Consider the following 20,352-nt stretch of genomic DNA (forward strand, 5'->3'; position numbering starts at 1 on the left):
GCTACTAGCTACTGTAAAGCCTAACGGCCTCCTCCTGTTTGTAATTATTCTTATGTCTAATGAGTCATTAGCAGCTTCTAAACCCCTTTCTCTTCATGTACAGATCTTTTGTTAGATGTGACAATTATTAGATTCTTTGTTGGTCCAAATCTAAAGAAAATAAAACACTATGGAAGCATTCACTTATAATAAAACTAAAAGAGTATCAGATTCTTCAAACACAAGTGTAACAGAGTTTCTTTGTTAAAAATATATATTTGATTTTACAGCTAGGATACTATTTAAGCCACAGCTGTGCAAATACCACTGCATTTTTTTAGTTAGAACTATTTAATTCATTAGAGGTCCAAATTAGAATATTTTTTATGTGATCTTTTATATAACCAGATAAGTGAATTAACAAATTGCCATTTACAATATAATGACAATGGCAATCCGTCAGTTCACTTTTTGTACTGTACAATGCCAGAACACGTACTTAAATTACTATTTTTTATGAAGAAATAGAAAAGAGTGAAGATCTATTGGCCTTCGGCGGGAGTAAGGTTACCTGTGAAAGAGAAAAACCCATCTTGTAGACAGAATAGTAAGTCATTACCTTATTAATTTAACCAGTGAGCGCAACAAGATTTTTAAACAGACTTTATTCTGGAGCACCGATTGACAATTCAGAATTTAGCAGCAATTACCCGAGGGCAAGAAAATGTTCACAACCATATCTGGAAGTCTGAGAAGGCAAACACACTGGCTCAGCACACTCGGTTAGCGCCAGTCCCGTTTTATCAAAGCAAGCCACCCGGACCAGTGAAATCAGAGTGGTTCCACTTCTGACACGTTTCTGGTTCCCAGTGACAGTGTGGAGTTGGTCTGACCCTACTGCCCCTTTTTCCACACAGTTACCACCTTCTGTCAGCCCAGCTCTGGTCCCGAACGGAGCCTTTTATCCTGTTCTATCCTGCCCAGTGCAAGCTGACGGAGGTGTGAATTTTACTTTCACCCCTTCTGCGTTTATAGAGGACTTCACCTCTAAACAACGGAACAGGTAAGGCTTGAGACGTAAGGCCGAAACACATCTACACGTTACGTCTGCTGTTTTTATTAGATACTTTATTGATCCCGTGAGGGAAATTGCAGTTTACTGAGGTAAGATTCAGATCGACTAACATATAGCAGACAATACGAATTGTCCCCATATATTTTGCTATACGTATTGGAAGTAATTCCCTAACGGCGGTACTTGGAATAGATACCGTTAGCTATTTCGTTTCTGGATACATTTATAGCGAAATGCAAAGTGGGAGTCCGTGAAGAGCCACCCTCACCCACCCCCAGCCTATAGGACGTGAGGGACGCACATCGATCTTGAAACGCAGCGCACTGTTCCAATTTGCGAGCTCACGAGGTACATCCAGGTTTGAAGCAAACTGAATCAGCGCTGCAAACAGGAACTCGGCGAGTTCAGAAGCAACACTTCGGACGCTGAAACTCCACCGCCATTGACGGCGCTCGCTCGCTTCCAGTCCTCCACAGAGAGGGCGGGAATTTCAGGCCAGGGCAGCAGATCGCCGAGCTGCCCACCAGGCCAAACAAACTGATCGCCGATTTCAAGCTCGGGGATTCCAAGAAAAAGCCGCTTCCCACAGCCTCGCGCTGGAGTGGAGCTATTGGGGCGCGTTTCGGCGGAAAGCGCGGCTGAACAACAAAAAAAAAAAGAAATTTTTTTCATATCGAGTCCACCCGACTCCACTTTCGTCGCCGAGCGCGTTTTTTCTGGCGGCTCTGGATGGCAGTACCTAACGGAAAACGTGTATGTTGCTCCGGAAACCCCGTCCCGCGTCGCTCGCCTGTCGCTGTGCCCGGCTGCCTGCTGCCCCGGCTGTAGCCGCCGAGCGCTTCTCCGGCTGGGGCCGCGGGAGCCGCATGCGGGAGCCCGGCGCCGAACTAGGAGGAGTCGGGGTCGGGGAGGAGTGACTGGACGGGAGCGCGGAGGAAGGGGCTGTTTCGGCGCCGCCGGCGATCTCCTTCGGCGGCAGGATGGCCAGCGAGCCGGTGATCCTGAACGTGTACGACATGGTGAGTACGAGCATCGCCCGGCGGAGCTGCCGTGCCCCCCGGCAGAGCTCTCTCCCGCCGGGGCGCCGGCGCTGGAGGCGGTCCGGCCGAGGAACTCGTGCCGGTGGCCGTTCAGAAAACCTCCCCCGTCCCCACGGTCATCTGCCGGCTGTCGGCACCCCACTCCCCACACTGCTGGTTCTTTGCGATCAGGACGAAGTGAGTGACTGCGAAGCCCTGCGTGGAGTGAGGAGGAGGAGGAGGGTATACAGGCAGTGTTCGGTCCTTGTCTGACCTCGCGTGAAGTGTTTAACTAGACAGCCAGCTCGGACGCGCGGCGAGGGGGGTCCCCACCCGTGGAGTGGGGTGGGCGAGTGTCGCAAGTGATGACAGAAGAGTTGCTCTGGCTGGAAACGAGCCTCTGCCGAAGCCGAGGAAAACCCAAGGCGCCTCCGTGGAAACGGGGCTTTGAGATGCGAAACGCAACTTTCTGAAGTCTCCGGCGTGTGTGTACGAGAAGGGCGGCCCACTTCAGGGGGAGGTCGCGGGGTGGGGGATGCGTGTATCGGTCCGGTCACTCCGCCAGTGGGACTTTCAGTGACTCTACCTCTCGTTGCAGTGTTACGGTTCGCCGATCACCGACCTGTGCCGGACATTTTTATTAGGTTGTAAGAAAATGTTCGTCCACCGAGTTTTCCCCCACTCGAGGGAATCCCGTTTGTCAGTGTCGGCTTGTCACGAAGGGGAGAGGAATTCTCACTCCGAAAATCGCGAGTGTTTTTCTGTTCCTTCGGAGCTGGGAGCGTGTGCGTGGCGCTCAGTTTCCGTCCTTTCTAATCTGCAAGGGTCCGGGCTGTTTGACTGCTTAGTCACTCCTGCAGTCTATCAGATGAGCGCTTAGTGTCCAGTCCCACATTTAAGCAGAAATGCGAAAACAGCTGTTTTTGACCGCCATCTGCCCGTGTCGTCGACTTGAAGACAAGTCGTATCTAGGCTCTGCTTTCAACCTCCTGTTGAAATGTCGCTCATTTCACTTTCAGTTAACAAATGCTTAAGTGTGATTGTGATGTCAATGTAAAAAAAAAACAAGGAGGGGTCGTATTCATTAACCTCGGGGCTGTGGGTACTGACCCGAGCCCTCACTGGACCCGGCTGTCTCGGGGCTGTGGGTTCTGACCCGAGCCCTCACTGGACCGGCTGTCTCGGGGGTGTGGGTTCTTACCCGAGCCCTCACTGGACCCGGCTGTCTCGGGGGTGTGGGTTCTTACCCGAGCCCTCACTGGACCCGGCTGTCTCGGGGGTGTGGGTTCTTACCCGAGCCCTCACTGGACCCGGCTGTCTCGGGGGTGTGGGTTCTTACCCGAGCCCTCACTGGACCCGGCTGTCTCGGGGGTGTGGGTTCTGACCCGAGCCCTCACTGGACCGGCTGTCTCGGGGGTGTGGGTTCTGACCCGAGCCCTCACTGGACCCGGCTGTCTCGGGGGTGTGGGTTCTGACCCGAGCCCTCACTGGACCCGGCTGTCTCGGGGGTGTGGGTTCTGACCCGAGCCCTCACTGGACCCGGCTGTCTCGGGGGTGTGGGTTCTGACCCGAGCCCTCACTGGACCCGGCTGTCTCGGGGGTGTGGGTTCTGACCCGAGCCCTCACTGGACCCGGCTGTCTCCGGGGTGTGGGTTCTGACCCGAGCCCTCACTGGACCCGGCTGTCTCGGGGGTGTGGGTTCTGACCCGAGCCCTCACTGGACCCGGCTGTCTCCGGGGTGTGGGTTCTGACCCGAGCCCTCACTGGACCCGGCTGTCTCGGGGCTGTGGGTTCTGACCCGAGCCCTCACTGGACCCGGCTGTGTTTGGTGTGTAGGGTCTGCTTTACTCCCAGGTGAGGCTTGTATTAAGCCCCTGTTTAGAAAGCTGTTGATTTATATATTTTTTTCTTGATCCCTCTGGGCACACAGGGCCTGAAACTTAAACTTCCTCTGTGATGAGTCTGGAGTCTCCGTTTCACCCTTTACTCGTGTTACAGTTCTCGTCATGACCTCTGGCACGATGTTTAGCTGAGCTCAAACCACTGAATGTCAGCCCCCTTTTCTCTCCAGTTCACCTGGACCTCAGAAACACACCTCTGCCAGCACACCTCTGTCGGACAGCCCTGGATGTGTTTGTCTGGGAGGGCAAAAAATTATCATGTTTAATTGCACTTCTAAGCAGGATGAAATACAGTGGAGTCAATCTTGAAAAATCTCTATGAAAGTGACTTCATAGAAAAATACTGAACTTTGACAAATATGAAGGAGCAGTGTAGCCTATCATTAAGTAAGAAGAAAAATCAAATGTGGTTATTTAATTGCTTTTTTTATGAATGCAGTTGCTTGCCCCGTGAGTTGAGATAGCTGCCTGCAGTGTGGCTGACATTGCCGCTGAATTATACAGCGCAGCCTGCGATCGAGAAGTAAGAGCAGGCTGTCCGTCTGCTTTTATTGGAAGAACTGGCAAGTTATCTTCTAGCAGGGGCCCTGTGGGTAAATCTGTGAGATGAGTCACACATCGCGCGCCTGCACAGTGAAGAATCTGTTGGCCTTTTTTTTTTAACAGGAGTCAGGGCCAAGTGTAGCCAGTCCAGTCCTTCAACCACAGCCCACAAACCTGGTCTTGCCACAGAGCTCCCCGTTCCTCTCCTAGTCCTTTCTTGTGGTCGTGTTGCACCTCCAAGACTGGTCTGGGCGGCCTTTTAACGGTTCAGTCTTTTCGAGCGTTGGTCTGGCATTTCCTTATTCTTATATTTTTATGGGCACAAGGCAAAGCCAACAGCATGTCTGTGGGATAAAGTGTTGGTCTGTCGGTCTGTCTGGGCGATCTGAGCCATCGCGTCAGGCGTGGTCTGGAAGCTCGTTTCCTGTAGGCGTGCAGGATAGGAATGAAGTTTGAGAAGAGGGAATTTGATCTATAAGCTATGAAACACTGGGATGTCTGCTTCCCTTCGGTAATTTTAACTCCGGTGTTAGTATTTTCTATTTTGTGCTGTTTATCTATTAGAATTCAGGAGAAACATTTTACTGAAGCCTTTCAAGGTCTGTTTCATGACTAATTTGTGCTTTGCCAATGTCATTGTTGTTTTTTTCCTCATACCGTTCTTCAAATCCCAGCAGCAGTGCCACCAGCAAGTCTGGGCCTGGTCAGTTCTGGGATGGGAGACCTCCTCCAAGGGAATGGTGTGTCATGTAGACAAGTGCTGGGCATTGCAGGCTGGTAGTGAAAAATAAAGCATAAATACAAAATGGGAAATGCTGTGCTAGAAGAGGCTAATTAGGAAAAAGGATTTGGATGTTTATGGTGACATGTCATGTACTGTACATCTGCTTGCTAGACAATGTGCAGAAGAATTGAAAAGTCAAACAAAATGCTAGAACATACAATTATAAGCTTACAATATAAATCAAGGGATCATGCAGTTGTCTTATACACTCAAAAGGCTGCTTCTCATTTAGAGTATTGTGTACAATTTTGGTCCCAGGGTTGTAGAAAACCTATTGCTGCTGTGGAATAATTTCATGAAAGAGCAGCCAGATATATTCTGGAGCTTAAAGGAACATCCCACACAGACCGGCTGAAGGACCTGATCCTTTTAAGTCTTGAACAGAGGCGACTATGTGAGGACCTGACAGAAGCATTCACAATCCTCCAAGACACTGAGAAAGTTAACCCAGCCGATTTATTCAGAATGAAAACTGAAACTCAAACTCGAAGACACAAGTAAAAACCTTGTGGATGTGCACTTGAAACCAAGAACTGGAGGCGCGTCCTTACACAAAGGGGTGTGAGAGTATGGAACAAGCTGCCCAGGCATGTTGATGAAGCCAATACACTGTTTCTCTCAAGAAACTGCTGGATGAAATTCAGGGATCAACTAACTACCAGCTACCAAAACATCCAGATGGGCCAAATAGCCTCCTTTCTTGTACCTGTTCATATATTCTTGTGTTTTCAGTCTAGGCTGTTGGTGGACCAGTAGGTGGTGCTCTCCCCTGTGGACCAGTTTTCCAAACCAGTGCCCCGGCTCGTGACTGGGGACACTGTGCTATTGGAGGTGCCATTTTCCTGATGAGATGTTGAAGACTGGTCGTATTTACCTGCTCGTTAAAGGTCCTGTGGCAACTGTTCAAAAGAGTAGGGGTATTGAACATGGTCATCTGACTGAAGTCCACTCTGGGGTTTGAAGAAGCTGGCCATCTCTAAACCTCCATCAGTTTGGTGGGTGAAACACCTGATCTGCAGTGCAGTGGGGCAGCTGGTGCATCACCGAGGTGGTGCTGCATTTCAAGTGGTTTAGAATCCTTTGGGATGAAAAGCTACATAGATGCAGTTAATTATTGCCATAATCATCCCAAACCACTTCATATATAGGAGGAGACCCACTTCATCCAGCATTAAAGTGTGTCTCTCATTTGTTACTCAGATAAACTGCATCATGTCAGATGCTCACCATAAAATGCAAGTTGAACTGTGGTACATTTCTGTGCTGACTGGGGGCTGATTTTAAACCAGTGGAGAGAGAAGCTTCTGTGAGGGCCCTTCAGTCAGAGTGTGTGTGTGTTTTTTTTTTTCCTTCTCTTGAGCACATAGGAGGCACAACACTAACTAGCTGTCAGACGGGATCTGGGTTTTGTTGCTGCTCGTCAGTGTAAATTGCTGCCTTGGTTGGTTGCTATGGCTTTTCGCCTGTCGTGACTGCTTCAAACCCTGTTTGTTAGCTCAAGTGTGGTAATTAGAGAGCCGGCGTTGATTTCTGCTCCTCTTTGGCTCTGGAACTCCACAAATGGCAAAGAAGCCGAAATATTGTCCAGAACATCCTGTAGACATTTTGTATTTGTTTGACTACAGAGCTTGACAGTGGCTAGTCATGAGGACCTCTGGGCCATATCTTTTTAAATAGCACTTCACTTTTACTGTTGTGTTTAATGTTGTCGTCCCTGGCAGGCATAGGTCTTCGTTCCAAATTTTTGATGTTTCCGAGTTTTTCTTACGTTGAACTTGATTGTACCGGTACAATGGAATTCTTACTAGCAGAAAGTCTCTCGATTGTTAAAAAAGAGGTATAAAATGCGTAGTGCAAACAGTAAACAATGTACAAGTAAACAGTTTGAATGTAAGCAATGCAGACATGTAAACAATGACTGCAGATGTGCAATAAATAAAATTACGATGAGGTAGATGGTGTAGGTGTGGTCCGAGGGGCATGGCCACATGTGTTTGGCAATCGCACTGCTTGTGGGTAGAAGCTATTGAGGAATCTAGTGGTAAGTGTGCGTATGCTCTTATATCTCTTGCCTGAGGGCAGTGGGGTAAAGAGCTCATGCCCGGGGTGGTACTGTCCTCTGTGACGGCCAGAATTCTACCACGGCAGCGGTCCTCATAGAGCTGTTTAATCTCTGTGAGACCACAACCCATGATCTTCTGGGCCACATTCACCACTCTCTGCAGTGACTTCCTCTCTCGAGAAGAGGTGTTGCCGTACCACACGGTGATCCCGTTGGTGAGGATGCTCTCGATGGTGCAGCAGTAGAAGTTCACCAACACGGTTACTGGCATCCCCCATCGCTTGAGGCACCTCAGGAAATAGAGGCGCTGTTGAGCCTTCTTCAAGATAATGTCCGTGTTCACGGTCCAGGTTAGATCATTAGGAAGGTGAATTCCCCAAAACGTAAAGCTGGTGACTGTTTCCACTTCCGTTCCACCAATACTGAGGGGCTGTGAGTGTGTGGCCTGTGTCTCCGAAAGTCCACTATTAGCTCTTTTGTTTTACTCACGATCATGTCCAGGTTATTGCTATGACATCACCTCAGCAGCTGTATGACTTCATCCCTGTAAGTGGACTCGTCATCATCGCTGATCAGGCCTATTATAGTGGTGTCATCCGCAAATGTAATGATGCGGTCGTTGCTGTGTCTTGCTGTGAGTGAATAGGGAGTACAAACTTGACTCAGACAGCAGCCTTGTGGGGTGCCAGTGCTCAGGGTGAGTGGTGTTTTATTACCAATCCCCACCCAATCCGCACCACCTGTGGTCTCTCGATTAGGAAGTCCAGCAGCCAGTTGCACGCGGAGTTGCACAGTCCTAGTCCCCTGAGCGTTGTCACCAGTTGGCTGGGTACGATGGAATTGAACGCTGAACTGATCGGACTCGGTCTACCAGTTTGCGCTTGAGGTGGCTCTGTGGCTCCGGTAGAGAGAGCAACAACCACAGGAAACCTTGTTCTCACTCATGCGAAACGAACAAGACAGCGTGGCAAACCCCTGGTTTCATGTCCTCATCTCCTCGCACCTGAACCCTGATGCCCGGTGCCACGTGCACGTTGTGTTGGTTTTCGCAGCTGTGTAGACGTTCAGAGCTCCGAAGTGCACCAGAATGGATCGCGCTGAGCAAAGCATTTATTCTGTGGCGGGTTTTTTTTTCCTTCCCGGGAGGAAGCCCAATCTATGATTTCGTTTTCTGTGTTGTTCGACATGTAATTGTCTGTCTGTTGCTTCTCCGAAAAAAAAGTCTTTATTCACATCTGCTGCAGAGTCTCCGGCTTAACAAAAGCTTCAAGCTGTGGAGAAACTAAATTAAGTGGTGATCAGACTAAATGTGGGCCTTCAAATATTTAGCAAAGTGTGTTGTAAAATTACTTTCACCTTGACTGGGGTCTGCTTTTATGGACCAGATGACGCCGTAGGCAAACAGCCGGTTGGGGCCCTTCATGAAGAGACGGGGGGCTTCCCCGAGTGTCGGCACACAGCCCTTTCGTTGGTCCAGCCCACCGTTCGCTACGGAGCAGGCTGTCAGAGGAAGGGGCGGCCTGCTGATCTCCAGGGGCTTGTTTCCTTTCACTGAGCCTTTGGAGATCCAGCTGACCAGGCTGCTGTCGGCCTGCGTGGAGGTGAGCTGAAGGATGCTGGCTGGGCTGTCCAGTGTTCCCCCGGGGCAGGAGGATTGCCCGGACACATGGGGAATTTCCATGATGTAATCAAAGGAAGTACTTTTACCTTTCAACTGTCCGTGGTTTTAATTTAAAGGGCCATTTTCATGCTTACTGCGGTCATAGGTGTTTCTTTAGGGTGACATTATGGAATTCCGAAGTAAAAAGCAATCATCTTTGTTTGCGTGAAGGTGGTGCATGTACCTGTGATGAGAATACAGTTGCCCAGCCCAGAAGCACGGGGGGGTAGATCAGTGCTTTTCAGGGCACAGTAGAACATGCTGCAAACATGCATACACCCCACAGAAGGTGCCCAAGTCCAGAATCATATCCAGGACATAAGAGCCTTGGGGCAGCAACACTAATTGTCCCACTACAATGTTGCTGCAATTGTTTGTAACTTCAGTACAGCTTATTTTAAAATTCGAGAAGCCTTTGAACAGCCTCCACCCTGTAGTAAGTAGTTCTTATAGGAACACTCGGGATTAAATATCCATCAAGGTCTTAACTGCAATTGCACATTACCTGTACCATAGAGCTATACTGAATTAAAGACAAGGCCTCTATCCAAACTGCTTAATACTGTGTATTTCAAAGGCTGATCGTAGTGCAAATTGAGAATGATTTCCTTAAATGGAGAGAACTGTAGTTTCTTCATGTCATGTCACACTTCCTAAGGATTTTCAGCTTCTAATAAGCTCGTTAGCGTAGAATTTATTATCTTGCCTAGGTTTACGGCCTGATTTGCATTCCCTGTCTATTGATTTCCCTGGTGATCTAGATACCTGTGAAGGGGAATTAACGAAAATGTCTTTGTGTTTGTAACCTGCAAGCTGAGGCGAAATTGAATGCGTCAGAGCTGTGTCTGTGACCGCAGACCGCCAGGCATGTGGTAGAGGCCGTATTGCTTGTAAACGTGGGTGAGGTTGTGGCCTTAGCTGGGGACAGAGGTTCGTATCCAGCTGGATGGAGACATTACTCTTTCTTTTGAGAGCTGGGTTTGTCTTCAGCTTAAATGAAGTCTGAGTGAAGTAAGTCTTGTGTCTTCTTTCTTGGTTGTAACGCAGATGTGAATGCTGTCAATCCTGGCTGATGTGGGGATAGTAATTTTGTTTTACACGCCTTTATTATTTAAAGCGGCTTGCATCTGACCTCTGGCCTGGGCATGAAGAACACCATGTGTTCTGTACCCTGGGCTACAGCCCTGTGTAGCCAAGAGGTCCCGATGCCCCAGTCAGAGGGAGAGCTCTCTCCCCAGAGCCACTTCTTTCAACCTCCAGGACCCGGTGCAACGTTTAACGATTTTCTTCATAAAAATAACCTTTTACAAATGAAGTTCATTGAATCTTCCTCCATTGTCACCCAGAGGGATTTCTGTATTTAAAAGGCCCACTGGGGAGGACTTCATCTTCACCAGTCCAGCCTGGTATGGATGAGTTATGAGCCATCACCCCAGTGACAAGGACTGAAAGGAGTCTGGGCTGAAATGGCTTCTTACAGCGGATGGAACTCTGGGTATCAGGAAATGGAGAAAATCCTGCTCATTTAGCTGTAATGAGGTCTTGAGGGAAAGGAAGGGGGCTGTGGAATACAGAGGAGAGTGCTTTTGTCACTCCCTCTTGGAGAGGGACAAGTCATACATACAAATCGCACTAATCCCTGTTTCATCCCAGATCAAACCAAGTTACGATAAATCCTCTTATTGTTTAATTATACTCCTGGATTTGACATCACTTTGCTCAGTTCCTATAGAGGTGGAGTAAGAAAATCTTTTCTTTGCATGCTGCAGAAGTAGCATAACATTCCATTAGAACATAAAATGGATTACAAACCAGAGGAAGCCCTTTGATCTCTTTCATCCATTTGGTAGTATGTGGTTGACCCAAGCATCTCATCCAGCTGTTTTTTGAAAGAAGCATCAGCTACATAACAGGGTATCCTCTTCCACACTCCTGTACTCAAATCCTGTGCATAAAGATGTGCCTTCTATCCTCCTGTTTAAAAGCAGTTCCTCATACCTTCCACCGATTTCATTCTGTTCATTTGCATACCCCGGAGATACTTTTTAGACCAGGGGTGCCCAACCTTGTTAATGTAAGATCTACTTTTTCATTTGCCAATCCAGTGCGGTCTACCAGTGTGAATTTGAAGCTCTGATATAGGAAAAACAGACTGTGGACACATCGGGACAATAACGATACCCATCACTAAAATGACAGCAAATAAAAGCAAGTGACTCATGCTACAGTGAACAAGTAATGTTCCCCAGTTTAGAAAAAAGAATATCCTACTATGAGCATTGGCACTGAGAAGCTTACTGGAGAACTCTTGTAATTTTTTTGAACGTGTTGACACTGCTGATCATGTCTCTTGGCAATAACCAAGAGAACGTTCTTGGGTGGCACACACAATAATCTTTATTTAAAGAGCTCCTGTAGCCTTTTTTTCCAGTGTCAGCCAGCACTCAGGGAAGAGACTTTTACAACCCATTCGCCAAGGGTTAAACACACAAGGGCAGTAAAATGTACGACATTACATGCACAGATCTGAATGAATCAAAAAAAGTAGTCAAATAGCCCGTTTATTTTTTGCCAAACCTTCTTGCGATCGATCGACTGGCAAGCTCTCCGATGCGAGCGACTGGCAGGGCACCCCTGCTTTAGACATTCAGACCCTTTCATGTGTAAAACCAGTGAAACAGCCACTGAACGTCACTAATGCGTTTCGCGCTGCGTGAGGTGTGACAGCTGCTTCGCTCACTCAAAAATAACAGCCTTGCTGTTCGAACTCGCAGCATGTTTTTCTTAAGAACACGCCGAGCTGAACTGCTGTCTTTGGGAATCCCCTGCTGCCTTGCTGCAGAAAGGCTGGCTGACAGTGCCGTGCACATCAGTGCTGCTTGTGGGTTCAGTTGCTTTTAAGCAAGTTCCCGGAGATGTGCATCACCCTTTCAGACTGCGAGACAATAGCAGCTATAGCTGCTATAGCAGCTCAGGCTATAGGATATAAATAAAAATGCTTGTGATAGTGGTTTTTTGAGTGTAGCAGAGCACAGCTGCAGAACTAGAAACAGATTGTGGAAGTGAATGAACAGGCGATTTAATTTATAAAGTAAGAGATGTGTTCTCCACTAGGAAATAGCTATTTGAAAAACTACAATATATTTAAGATTATTATCATATTAGGTTCTATGTTTGGAACAAAGCTGTACATTTAGAGCTTGTGTGTATTTGTCGAACTGCCCTTCGGTTCCCGGGTCAGTTGTTTCTGTTCTTGTGAGGCAGAAAGTGCACCTGTTGAGCAATCAGTGTTCTTTTTGAATAGTTTTCTTACACTGTTTTACCTCACTGGCACGTGCAGGTGACTCATTAACATTTGCAGCTGTTTCTGAAGCGATCCTGAATAATTTATCCAGGTGGAAGTATATTAGCTTATTCTAGGTCAGGTGGGGAGCTGCGTCAGCATGTGTAGTCTGCAAAGGAGCAAGTAATGGGTTTATTCCATGCTGAAAAGAGAAGAGAGAAAACGCAACGTTTCGGCTGTGAAGCCTTCTTCAGATGTGAGGGTGACTGTTTAGTGATGGATTCATTTTTCCTGGCTGTGATATCTTTGCCATCTGCATTTCGTAAAGTCGGACCCATGAAGCTGGCTTGTGCTAGCCACCAGCGAAGCCCCTAGGACTCGCCCATCAAAAGCTTGAAAAGCTGAAGCGTCTCTGAACATGACCTCACTAAATCAAGGAACAGTCGCCCTCACACCTGAAGAAGGCTTCACAGCCGAAACGTTGCGTTTTCTCTCTTCTCTTTTCAGCAGGGAATAGACCTATTAGCTTATTCTTGTCAGTCTTCCAAAAGAAGAATTATTTATGAAAATGCATGAAACATATCGGGGGAAAAACGTAATGGAATTATCTTGTGTACCTGGACCTGAACTTGTTTTTCACCCATAGATGTGTCATTAAAAAAGAAAAGCTTTAATAGATTGGCGAATGAGGCTAAAAAACCAGTTCCTGCAGTGACACCTGGACACGCCCTTGAAGGAAGACAATACTGTAACATTGGCAGTGATTTCCTTTGAGTTTGAATTGCTGAGATAATGAAGCGGCCCCAGGGCAGTTCGTTCTCCACCTCGCCTTGTGATTTGGCTCCTCTGTGACGTGGCGGTCTTTCTCTTCCTGTTTGTGGTTTAAACACGGGCTCGGGTTATAACCTGCTTAGCTGGAGCCACAGTTTTTTTGGAGGGGTATTTGTGCTCGTGAAAGAATGTGAACCTTCATTTTCGTTTTGGGAGCTCACTATTCTGCGTGGTGTTTTTTTAATGAGGAAACTGATCTTGAACACTGCTGTCCTGGCCAGTCCTACCTCACCTCAGACTTTGGTTGAACATGCCTCTTGTGCCTGAATAATATGGTAAAGCTCCAGACTTTATAACTGCAGCTTGTGGGGCAGAGCAGAATTTAGGGAGGTGATGTTCATAGAGCCCTGTTGTCCTGTAGTGGCCCATAGTTTGATGTGTGAATAAAGGGGACAAAGCTGAGCTGAATTGTTTTATTTAAGCCAGTGTGGAAACAACCACATTGACTTGTGTGGGTTTATATCTTGATTTTGACTGATTCTTGTTACTGACTCTGCTGGTTTGCATATTGTGGAGGTGCTTTGTGCCAGATTCAGTATGCCACAGAGACCTTCAGTACTTTTTAGATGTGCTCTGTTGAAGGACTTCACTCTGAGATGAGCTCTAGAATACAGACTGGGCTGTAACTGGGCTCTGTTGTCATCAGCCTGGTGCCAGGCCAGTAGGCAGACAGACAGACAGACGCTGCTGCTCAACAGGGCGACGATTCCCAGTTCCCAAGAGGAAGGTCCTGAAGACGAGCACTGGGTTTTTAAACCTCAGCTTCCGCTTTCACAATGAGGCCTGGCTGTTAAAGAAAGGCATTTCAAACTTCTGTCTCTCTGCTAGTTGACCAGACTTAGTCTCAGTTCCCAATCCAAGGTCTTGTGCTGTAGCTGAAAAACGAGAGAGCCATCACTTCCAAAACACCTCCTAGGACCTTAACTCCAGCTGTTACTTTAAAAGAGGGCTGGTAGGAAGTTATTGATCTGATTTACAGGAAGTATTGTTGAGTGAATTATTCACTCTGTTTTCTTAGTCTGGCACTGAAAACGTGTGTGAGGTGTGAATGTTGTAGAATATGGTTACTGTTTTACAGTTCCCAGGTTAATAACAATAATTGCTTACACTTATATAGCACTTTCATGATTGGTAAGTGCCAATGGGAAATTTGGCCAGGACGCCAGGGTTACACACCTACTCTTTTCGAGAAACGCCCTGAGATTTTTAATGACCACAGAGTCATACAGGTTATGCAGGGTCCTGCTATTGGACAAATATTGTAAAATATGGGTCACTGTGTTATTCCCTGTTGTAACTTGTTTTATTAGATTAACAGTGCCTTTGTTAATCTAGTCATTATTCCTTGATAATATGAATAGTTATTAACATGGTTATAATTAGATATTAACAATAATAAAAATATAAATATATATGTGCGGTCTTGACACACAAATCTGGAAGCGTGAAGCAAGGACAAGCGCAGGAGTATGTGGCAGATTTTCCTTGCTGATTATGTGTGGCCTGAAGCAGACAGCTGGTCTTTATTCCACGGGCACAGAAGTATCATGGGGAAACTGGTTGTTTACTGTATGTTAATAAGACAGGTATCTGTAATGTCAGCCTTTTGGAATGTAACTTCTCGAGGTTCAGCTGAGTTTTGTTTTCCCGCTTGTGCGTTAAACCAAGAGAGGCTGATGTGAATTCCTGTTTTCTGGGGATGTGCTCCCAGGTCCACCATAGCTGGGGAGGCCACCTGTCTCGCTGCCTTTAAACCATCCAATACAGAAGGGCAGTGATTGGACAGCACTCTGTTTGACTGCCACTTGAGCCTGTAGACCAGTCCAGGCACCGGCAGAACCGGCGAGCGGGGTCTCGAGCTCGCAGGCCCGGTCCAGGCGCCGACAGAACCAGTGAGGAGGGTCTCGAACTCGTAGTCCGGTTCAGGACCCAGGAGAACCAGTGAGTGAAGTCTCGAATACACGGCCCGGTCCAGGACCCAGCAGAACCAGTGAGCGAGGTCTCGAATACACGGCCCGGTCCAGGACCTGGGAGAACCACTAAGCGGGGTCTCAAGCTTGCAGGCCCAGTCCAGAACCCGGCAGAATCAGTGAGCGGGGTCTCGAACTCGCAGGCCCGTTCCAGGACCCGGCAGAACCAGTGAGCGGGGTCTCGAGCTCGCAGGCCCGGTCCAGAACCCGGCAGAACCAGTGAGCTCTTCAGCTGTAGTGAACTTTGCAAAAGGCACAGATTTGATCGTGTTGTGGAAAGGTCAGAGATGATACAAGCTTTAAATTCAGAGCCATTCGCACACCCTGTGAGTGGGGTGAGCAAAGGGTTGTGTGCCCAGAGTTCCCCTATGAAGTGGACCTGAGCAGAGCGCTAGTTCTGCAGCTGAAGATCTGTCAGGTGCCGTATCCTCTGTGGAAGGATCTGATTACTGATCAATATACATGGCTGCTGAAGGAGCTGATGGCGGATTGGAACTTGACAGGTACCTCCGTCTCTCCATTAAGTAGCCAGCAACACTAGACAGGCGGAGAGCCCTGGAGCTGGAGCTCTGTTGTGCCATTGTTGTATTTAAACTCTTTAGCTGTGCATATATCTTTTAATCTTCAATTTCCATATTTAACATGTAAGGAAACCATTTTGAGCCATGTCCTAAATGGACAGTGTGGGAATAATAAAGGTATTGAAGGTTATCTGATATGCAACAACCAGTCGTGCTTTTGCCATGCAAATGTGCATCTCTGTATGCAAAAGCATGACACTGTACGTTTGATGGTGGAGTTTTTTTTACAATTGGCAGAGGTATACTGGTTTGAAGTGCAGGAGGTGGGAAGGATGTAGCAGGTACAAGAAGGCTGAGTGATGGAACAGCTGTTCCTGTGATCTCAAAGACCAGTGGAGCTTCTGCACGTTTTTGGTGTCTGATTCAGTGTTTGCCTGAAGATAGAAAGCAGTTGATCGTGAATGTATCATATGCAACACTCTACTCGGATGTACCTGCTGAGCAATAGCTCATGTACAGTACAATATGTACTTTAATATGTAGAATAATTCATGAGATTGTAGGGGAGGAAAAGAACAGTTTCTTTGTTGCACAGTGTAACTGCTGTGTGAGAGCACTGGCCAGTTGCTTGGCTGTTATGTGATGGATTTATTTTTCCTGGCTGCGATATCTTCGCCAGCTGCGTTTCGTATAGTCGGACCCGTGAAGCTGGCCTTCGCTAGCCACCAGCGAAGCCCCTAGGACTCGCCCATCAAAAGCTTGAAAAGCTGAAGCGTCTCTGAACATGTCCTCACTAAATCAAAGCACAGGAAGGGCTGAGGCTCCTGGACAAGCCCAGAGCTTCCCAGAGCTCCCAGCAAACTGCTCCGGCTCCCCAAGAAGCCTTCAGGGACTCCCTCTGCCTTTTAAGGTTTTATCAAAGAGGAAGAAGAGGAAAAAAATCTGTTCCTTTCTCTGGGGTTGAGTGTCAGTTGCACAGCAACGTCTTCATCATGAATCTGAGTTAACCTTTCAAGTACTGCAGACAAAGGAGACTCCAAGTCATGGGAGCTGTAATCTACTTAAGAGAATGTACAACATCTCTACAAAGATAGAGCAAATGTAGGAAACGCGACACCCCAGGATTTGGGTCCTGGGTTGAATTTTGGACTCGGATGCCTGTATTTTCTCCTTTTCTCCAGGTGCTCAGGTTTTGTCCCTCTGTTTGATGAGCTGGTCTAAAATGTCACGTTCTCTGTGACCCAGTGACCCAGACCTCAGTCCCGCCTTGTGACTTCTGTCCCTGGGATAAACTCCCCTGTGTCTCAGCCCAACCAGTATCAGCGGCGTCCTGATAAAGGATAGATCGGTGAATCAGATACCTTTCCAGGAATTATTCTGGGTTCTTCTCAGCTACTTTTATTAGTTTCTGTTTCGGTTAAAAAGCTAAAAGAAAAATGGCTGCTTTGTCTGCTGAAGTTTGAAAATTCCCTTAGCAGTTGAAAGATTCCAGCCATCTATGGCCTTTAGGCGCTGTGCTTTTCTTTTAAGTAAAAGTGTTTATAAATGGAGTTAATCTTGGAATTGGCATTCGCAGAGGCTCAGACTTGTGTGAGCCTTGAGATTAAGAGTAAACAGTGAAGAAACAGGATTAGAAAGTGCCGGCACTAGACAGCCAGAGATCAAAGCTTTCTTTAAAACAAACCAAATAAGAAATGAATGGAAATCTGGGACTGTGGAGCCCTTCAGCACAGGAACTGCACCCCTGAGCCCCACACTGAAGTGCTTGTGCTACTGTGTACCTGCACATTTACAGAACGTTACACCGAGTGATGAAGCTTTGAATACCGTGTATGTCTTAAGAGGATCTCTCTCCAAACTTTTTACTCCATCCTTTGACCTCCAAAGAAAATCCACTGGAAATTAGGACTCGTGCACTGTTTCTCTTTTTTGTATGCACACCGTTTGGCTAAAGCATGTCCTTTTAAATTGCTAGTGGTTAAGATCAGTGTGCTCCTTTTTTTTTGTGAGTTTTGATTGACGTTTCTGGATTGGTGTTTCTGTTTCTGTTTTTCATTCCTGCCAAGCAGCCCGATGTTATCAATGTACAGTAATTCAGGTGGGGAGCTGCATCAGTATGCGTAGGCTGCAAAGGAACAAGTAATAGGCTTATTCCATGCCTTTTCAGCATGGAATAATGTTATCAATGCCATTCTCTGCAGAAAGGCTGTGACAATATACATTTCTACACGGAAAGGCATACAGGAATTGCATTACTGCCCCTTTTCTGTTTTACTGTATGAATAGGGAGGCTTTTTCCAGTCCTCGATCTGATTGGTTGGTGGAAAGTTTCATAGACCAGATGTGCAGGTCAAAATCTGAGATTTCAGAGAAGATGGATCTGCTTTATGTTGTAACGGAAACCGAAAGTAAGATACAGTACCGCTGCTCTGAATAACCCTGGTTAAAGCTGTAAGACGCCAATATAAGGGCCCCAGCGTGCCAGTGCTGAAGGGCAGATGCAGATCTTGATTTAAAATGGTCAGGCAAGCAATGTTACATGGAATTATAAACTCAATTTTTTATGCGTCTGTATTACAAATCGCTAATAGTCAAGAAACAAAGCAAGATCTGAAACATCCACTGTAAGACAACGGAATTTGGAATTATAGGATCTTTTACAAGGGCTCCTTTGGGTTTTTCTTTCCTGAATGCAGTAATGGGATTCATGTTAGTAACTACAAACCACCCTTCTGTGGTTGTTGCAAAACAAAGGTTGCATCTCCTCACCATATTACTGTGGATTGGTACATACTGGATTAGGAGAATGAGTGAGGGAGTATCTTATTAGCTCCACAAAGTTGCAGAGGTTGCAGAGTGTGCTATCGATAATACGAGACTTTAAGTATTTTAAAATGTTTATTTCATTTCTCAGAAAAAAATAGCATCAGTGCTCTTTAACAGAATTGGTTTCTCATTTTGAAACATGACATGGCCAAATGATTTGGACTGGACGAGCGGCATTCAGGTCACGAGACAGCTGGATGGGGCCACATTTGCTCTGAGGGGAGAATTTGTTCCATGTTTACTCTAAATGAACTGGAAAGAAAGTCTAATCTTATCTGCAGGCTGCATGGGTGCTCTGTTTCTGGCTAGATTTGAAATTTCAGACAGTTCAGGTTGCGAAATGGAGAGCCCATTCAGTTACGGAAATCTCATTTGAATGTCATGCTCTTATTCTCTTTTATAATTCCCCTTGGTTTGTTTAAGAGTTATTTTATACTTCCTTCAGTTCTACGTTTGGACATTCCTAAGGCTGGCTATCAGATTGTTTTGTTTTGAGAGCACTGAATGCCAATGCAGTCAGGTTACGCATGATGAGGAATTCGCTGGTGTGAATTCTTTTGGCTACCATTTTACAGGTTAAAGTGCCGCAATCAGTAGTAATAATAATAATAATAATAATAATAATAATAATTGCTTACACTTATATAGCGCTTTTCTGGACACTCCACTCAAAGCGCTTTACAGGTAATGGGGATCCCCTCCACCACCACCAGTGTGCAGCATCCACCTAATCAGATCTTCCGAAGTATTCAGAGCAGTTTGCTAAAATTTACTTCTCTGTTCCCCTCAGTTTGTTTGCTTTGAAATTTTGCAGGGGGTTTCCCTCCATCTTTTAGGAGACTTTGCGAGGAGAAGTTTTGTTTTGCCATCAGGACTGTTTGTTGATCTTCCTGCAAACCAGTCTGACCCGCTTCTCCTTAGCCGGAGCCCGAGGGGTGACTGTTGCGGGCTGTGGAGCCGCGGGGTAGCCGTGAGGTCTTCTGTGACGGCGCCGCCTGTCCAGATAGAGTCAGGAAACAGCTGCTTGAGTGCCGGTATCACAGGGGTCTCTGATGCTGACGTCTCTGGAAATCAAGTCAGGAAACAAGACGATTTAATCTACCGGGTCATCCACAGGGGCCGTGACGGTGCCTTTCCAGGGAAGCACGAGCTTCGCCTGAACGGCTCTCGTTTTGAAATGTGCTGTGTCCCAAGCGCGTCAGAAAGGGGGAGCTGGGATGATGTTTCTGATAGGAGATGCGGACCAGAGCTAGTCTCTGTTTAGATTATTTACTGCCACACACGTCTCTTTCGACACTAAGGAACTGCCAGATGGCAGCATGAGCAGATACAGAGCTTTTATCTTCATAAAGTCTCGGCTTATTGTCATGCAAGAACTTGCACATACTGCATACAGATGCTTATGGAAAAAGTTTGTCAGGGACAGATTTCTTGCACTGTCTGTGTTAAAACAAGGGTTCATCGCTTTAGTGACTCACTGATGCTAGATTTACATGTTAAAAGGGATAAAACAGACTCTGCACATCTCAGGTGTTAAAAGAATGGAAAATGATTGAGTGGTCAGAATAATGCAGTTTAAAAAAAATTGTTTTGGGAGCTAGAACAGGCTACCTAGCCATGCTGTTGAAGCCGGGTTCCTGGGTTTCTACAAGAAACAGCTGAATGAGATCTGTAGAACCATTGGCTACAAGCATCCAGAAGCGCAGATGGGTGAAATGACCTTCGCTCAAGTGTATCTTTTGTTTTGTAGTTACGAAATTCCTTCCTTCGTAGAAATTGTCCACTACATTGTGCTTTATTAGTTTGCCTCTTGACACTTGGAGCATAGTTTAGGAAAAGGAGAGCTGTTGGATGATCAAAGGCTAGGACTGATTTTGTTTAATGTCTAACAGGCACAA

The 20,352-nt window shown here is 46.7% G+C and overlaps 1 protein-coding gene across 2 annotated transcripts in view; it reads left to right on the forward strand.

Moving 5' to 3' along the window:
• The first annotated feature begins 1,101 nt into the window (after positions 1–1,101).
• desi2 (desumoylating isopeptidase 2) overlaps positions 1,102–20,352 on the forward strand; it is a 33,481-nt gene continuing 14,230 nt past the window's right edge. The window contains exon 1 of one of the 2 annotated variants that reach the window (XM_069179996.1): positions 1,102–2,073. In XM_069179996.1, the coding sequence (XP_069036097.1) occupies positions 2,035–2,073 (39 nt within the window). In that variant the 5' untranslated portion in view covers positions 1,102–2,034. Of the gene's footprint in view, positions 2,074–11,532; positions 11,537–20,352 lie in introns of those variants that run through there. The other variant, XM_069179997.1, reaches the window with a different exon arrangement.

Source organism: Lepisosteus oculatus, chromosome 17 (assembly GCF_040954835.1).
Source record: "Lepisosteus oculatus isolate fLepOcu1 chromosome 17, fLepOcu1.hap2, whole genome shotgun sequence".
In the NCBI taxonomy this organism is placed as follows: domain Eukaryota; kingdom Metazoa; phylum Chordata; class Actinopteri; order Semionotiformes; family Lepisosteidae; genus Lepisosteus; species Lepisosteus oculatus.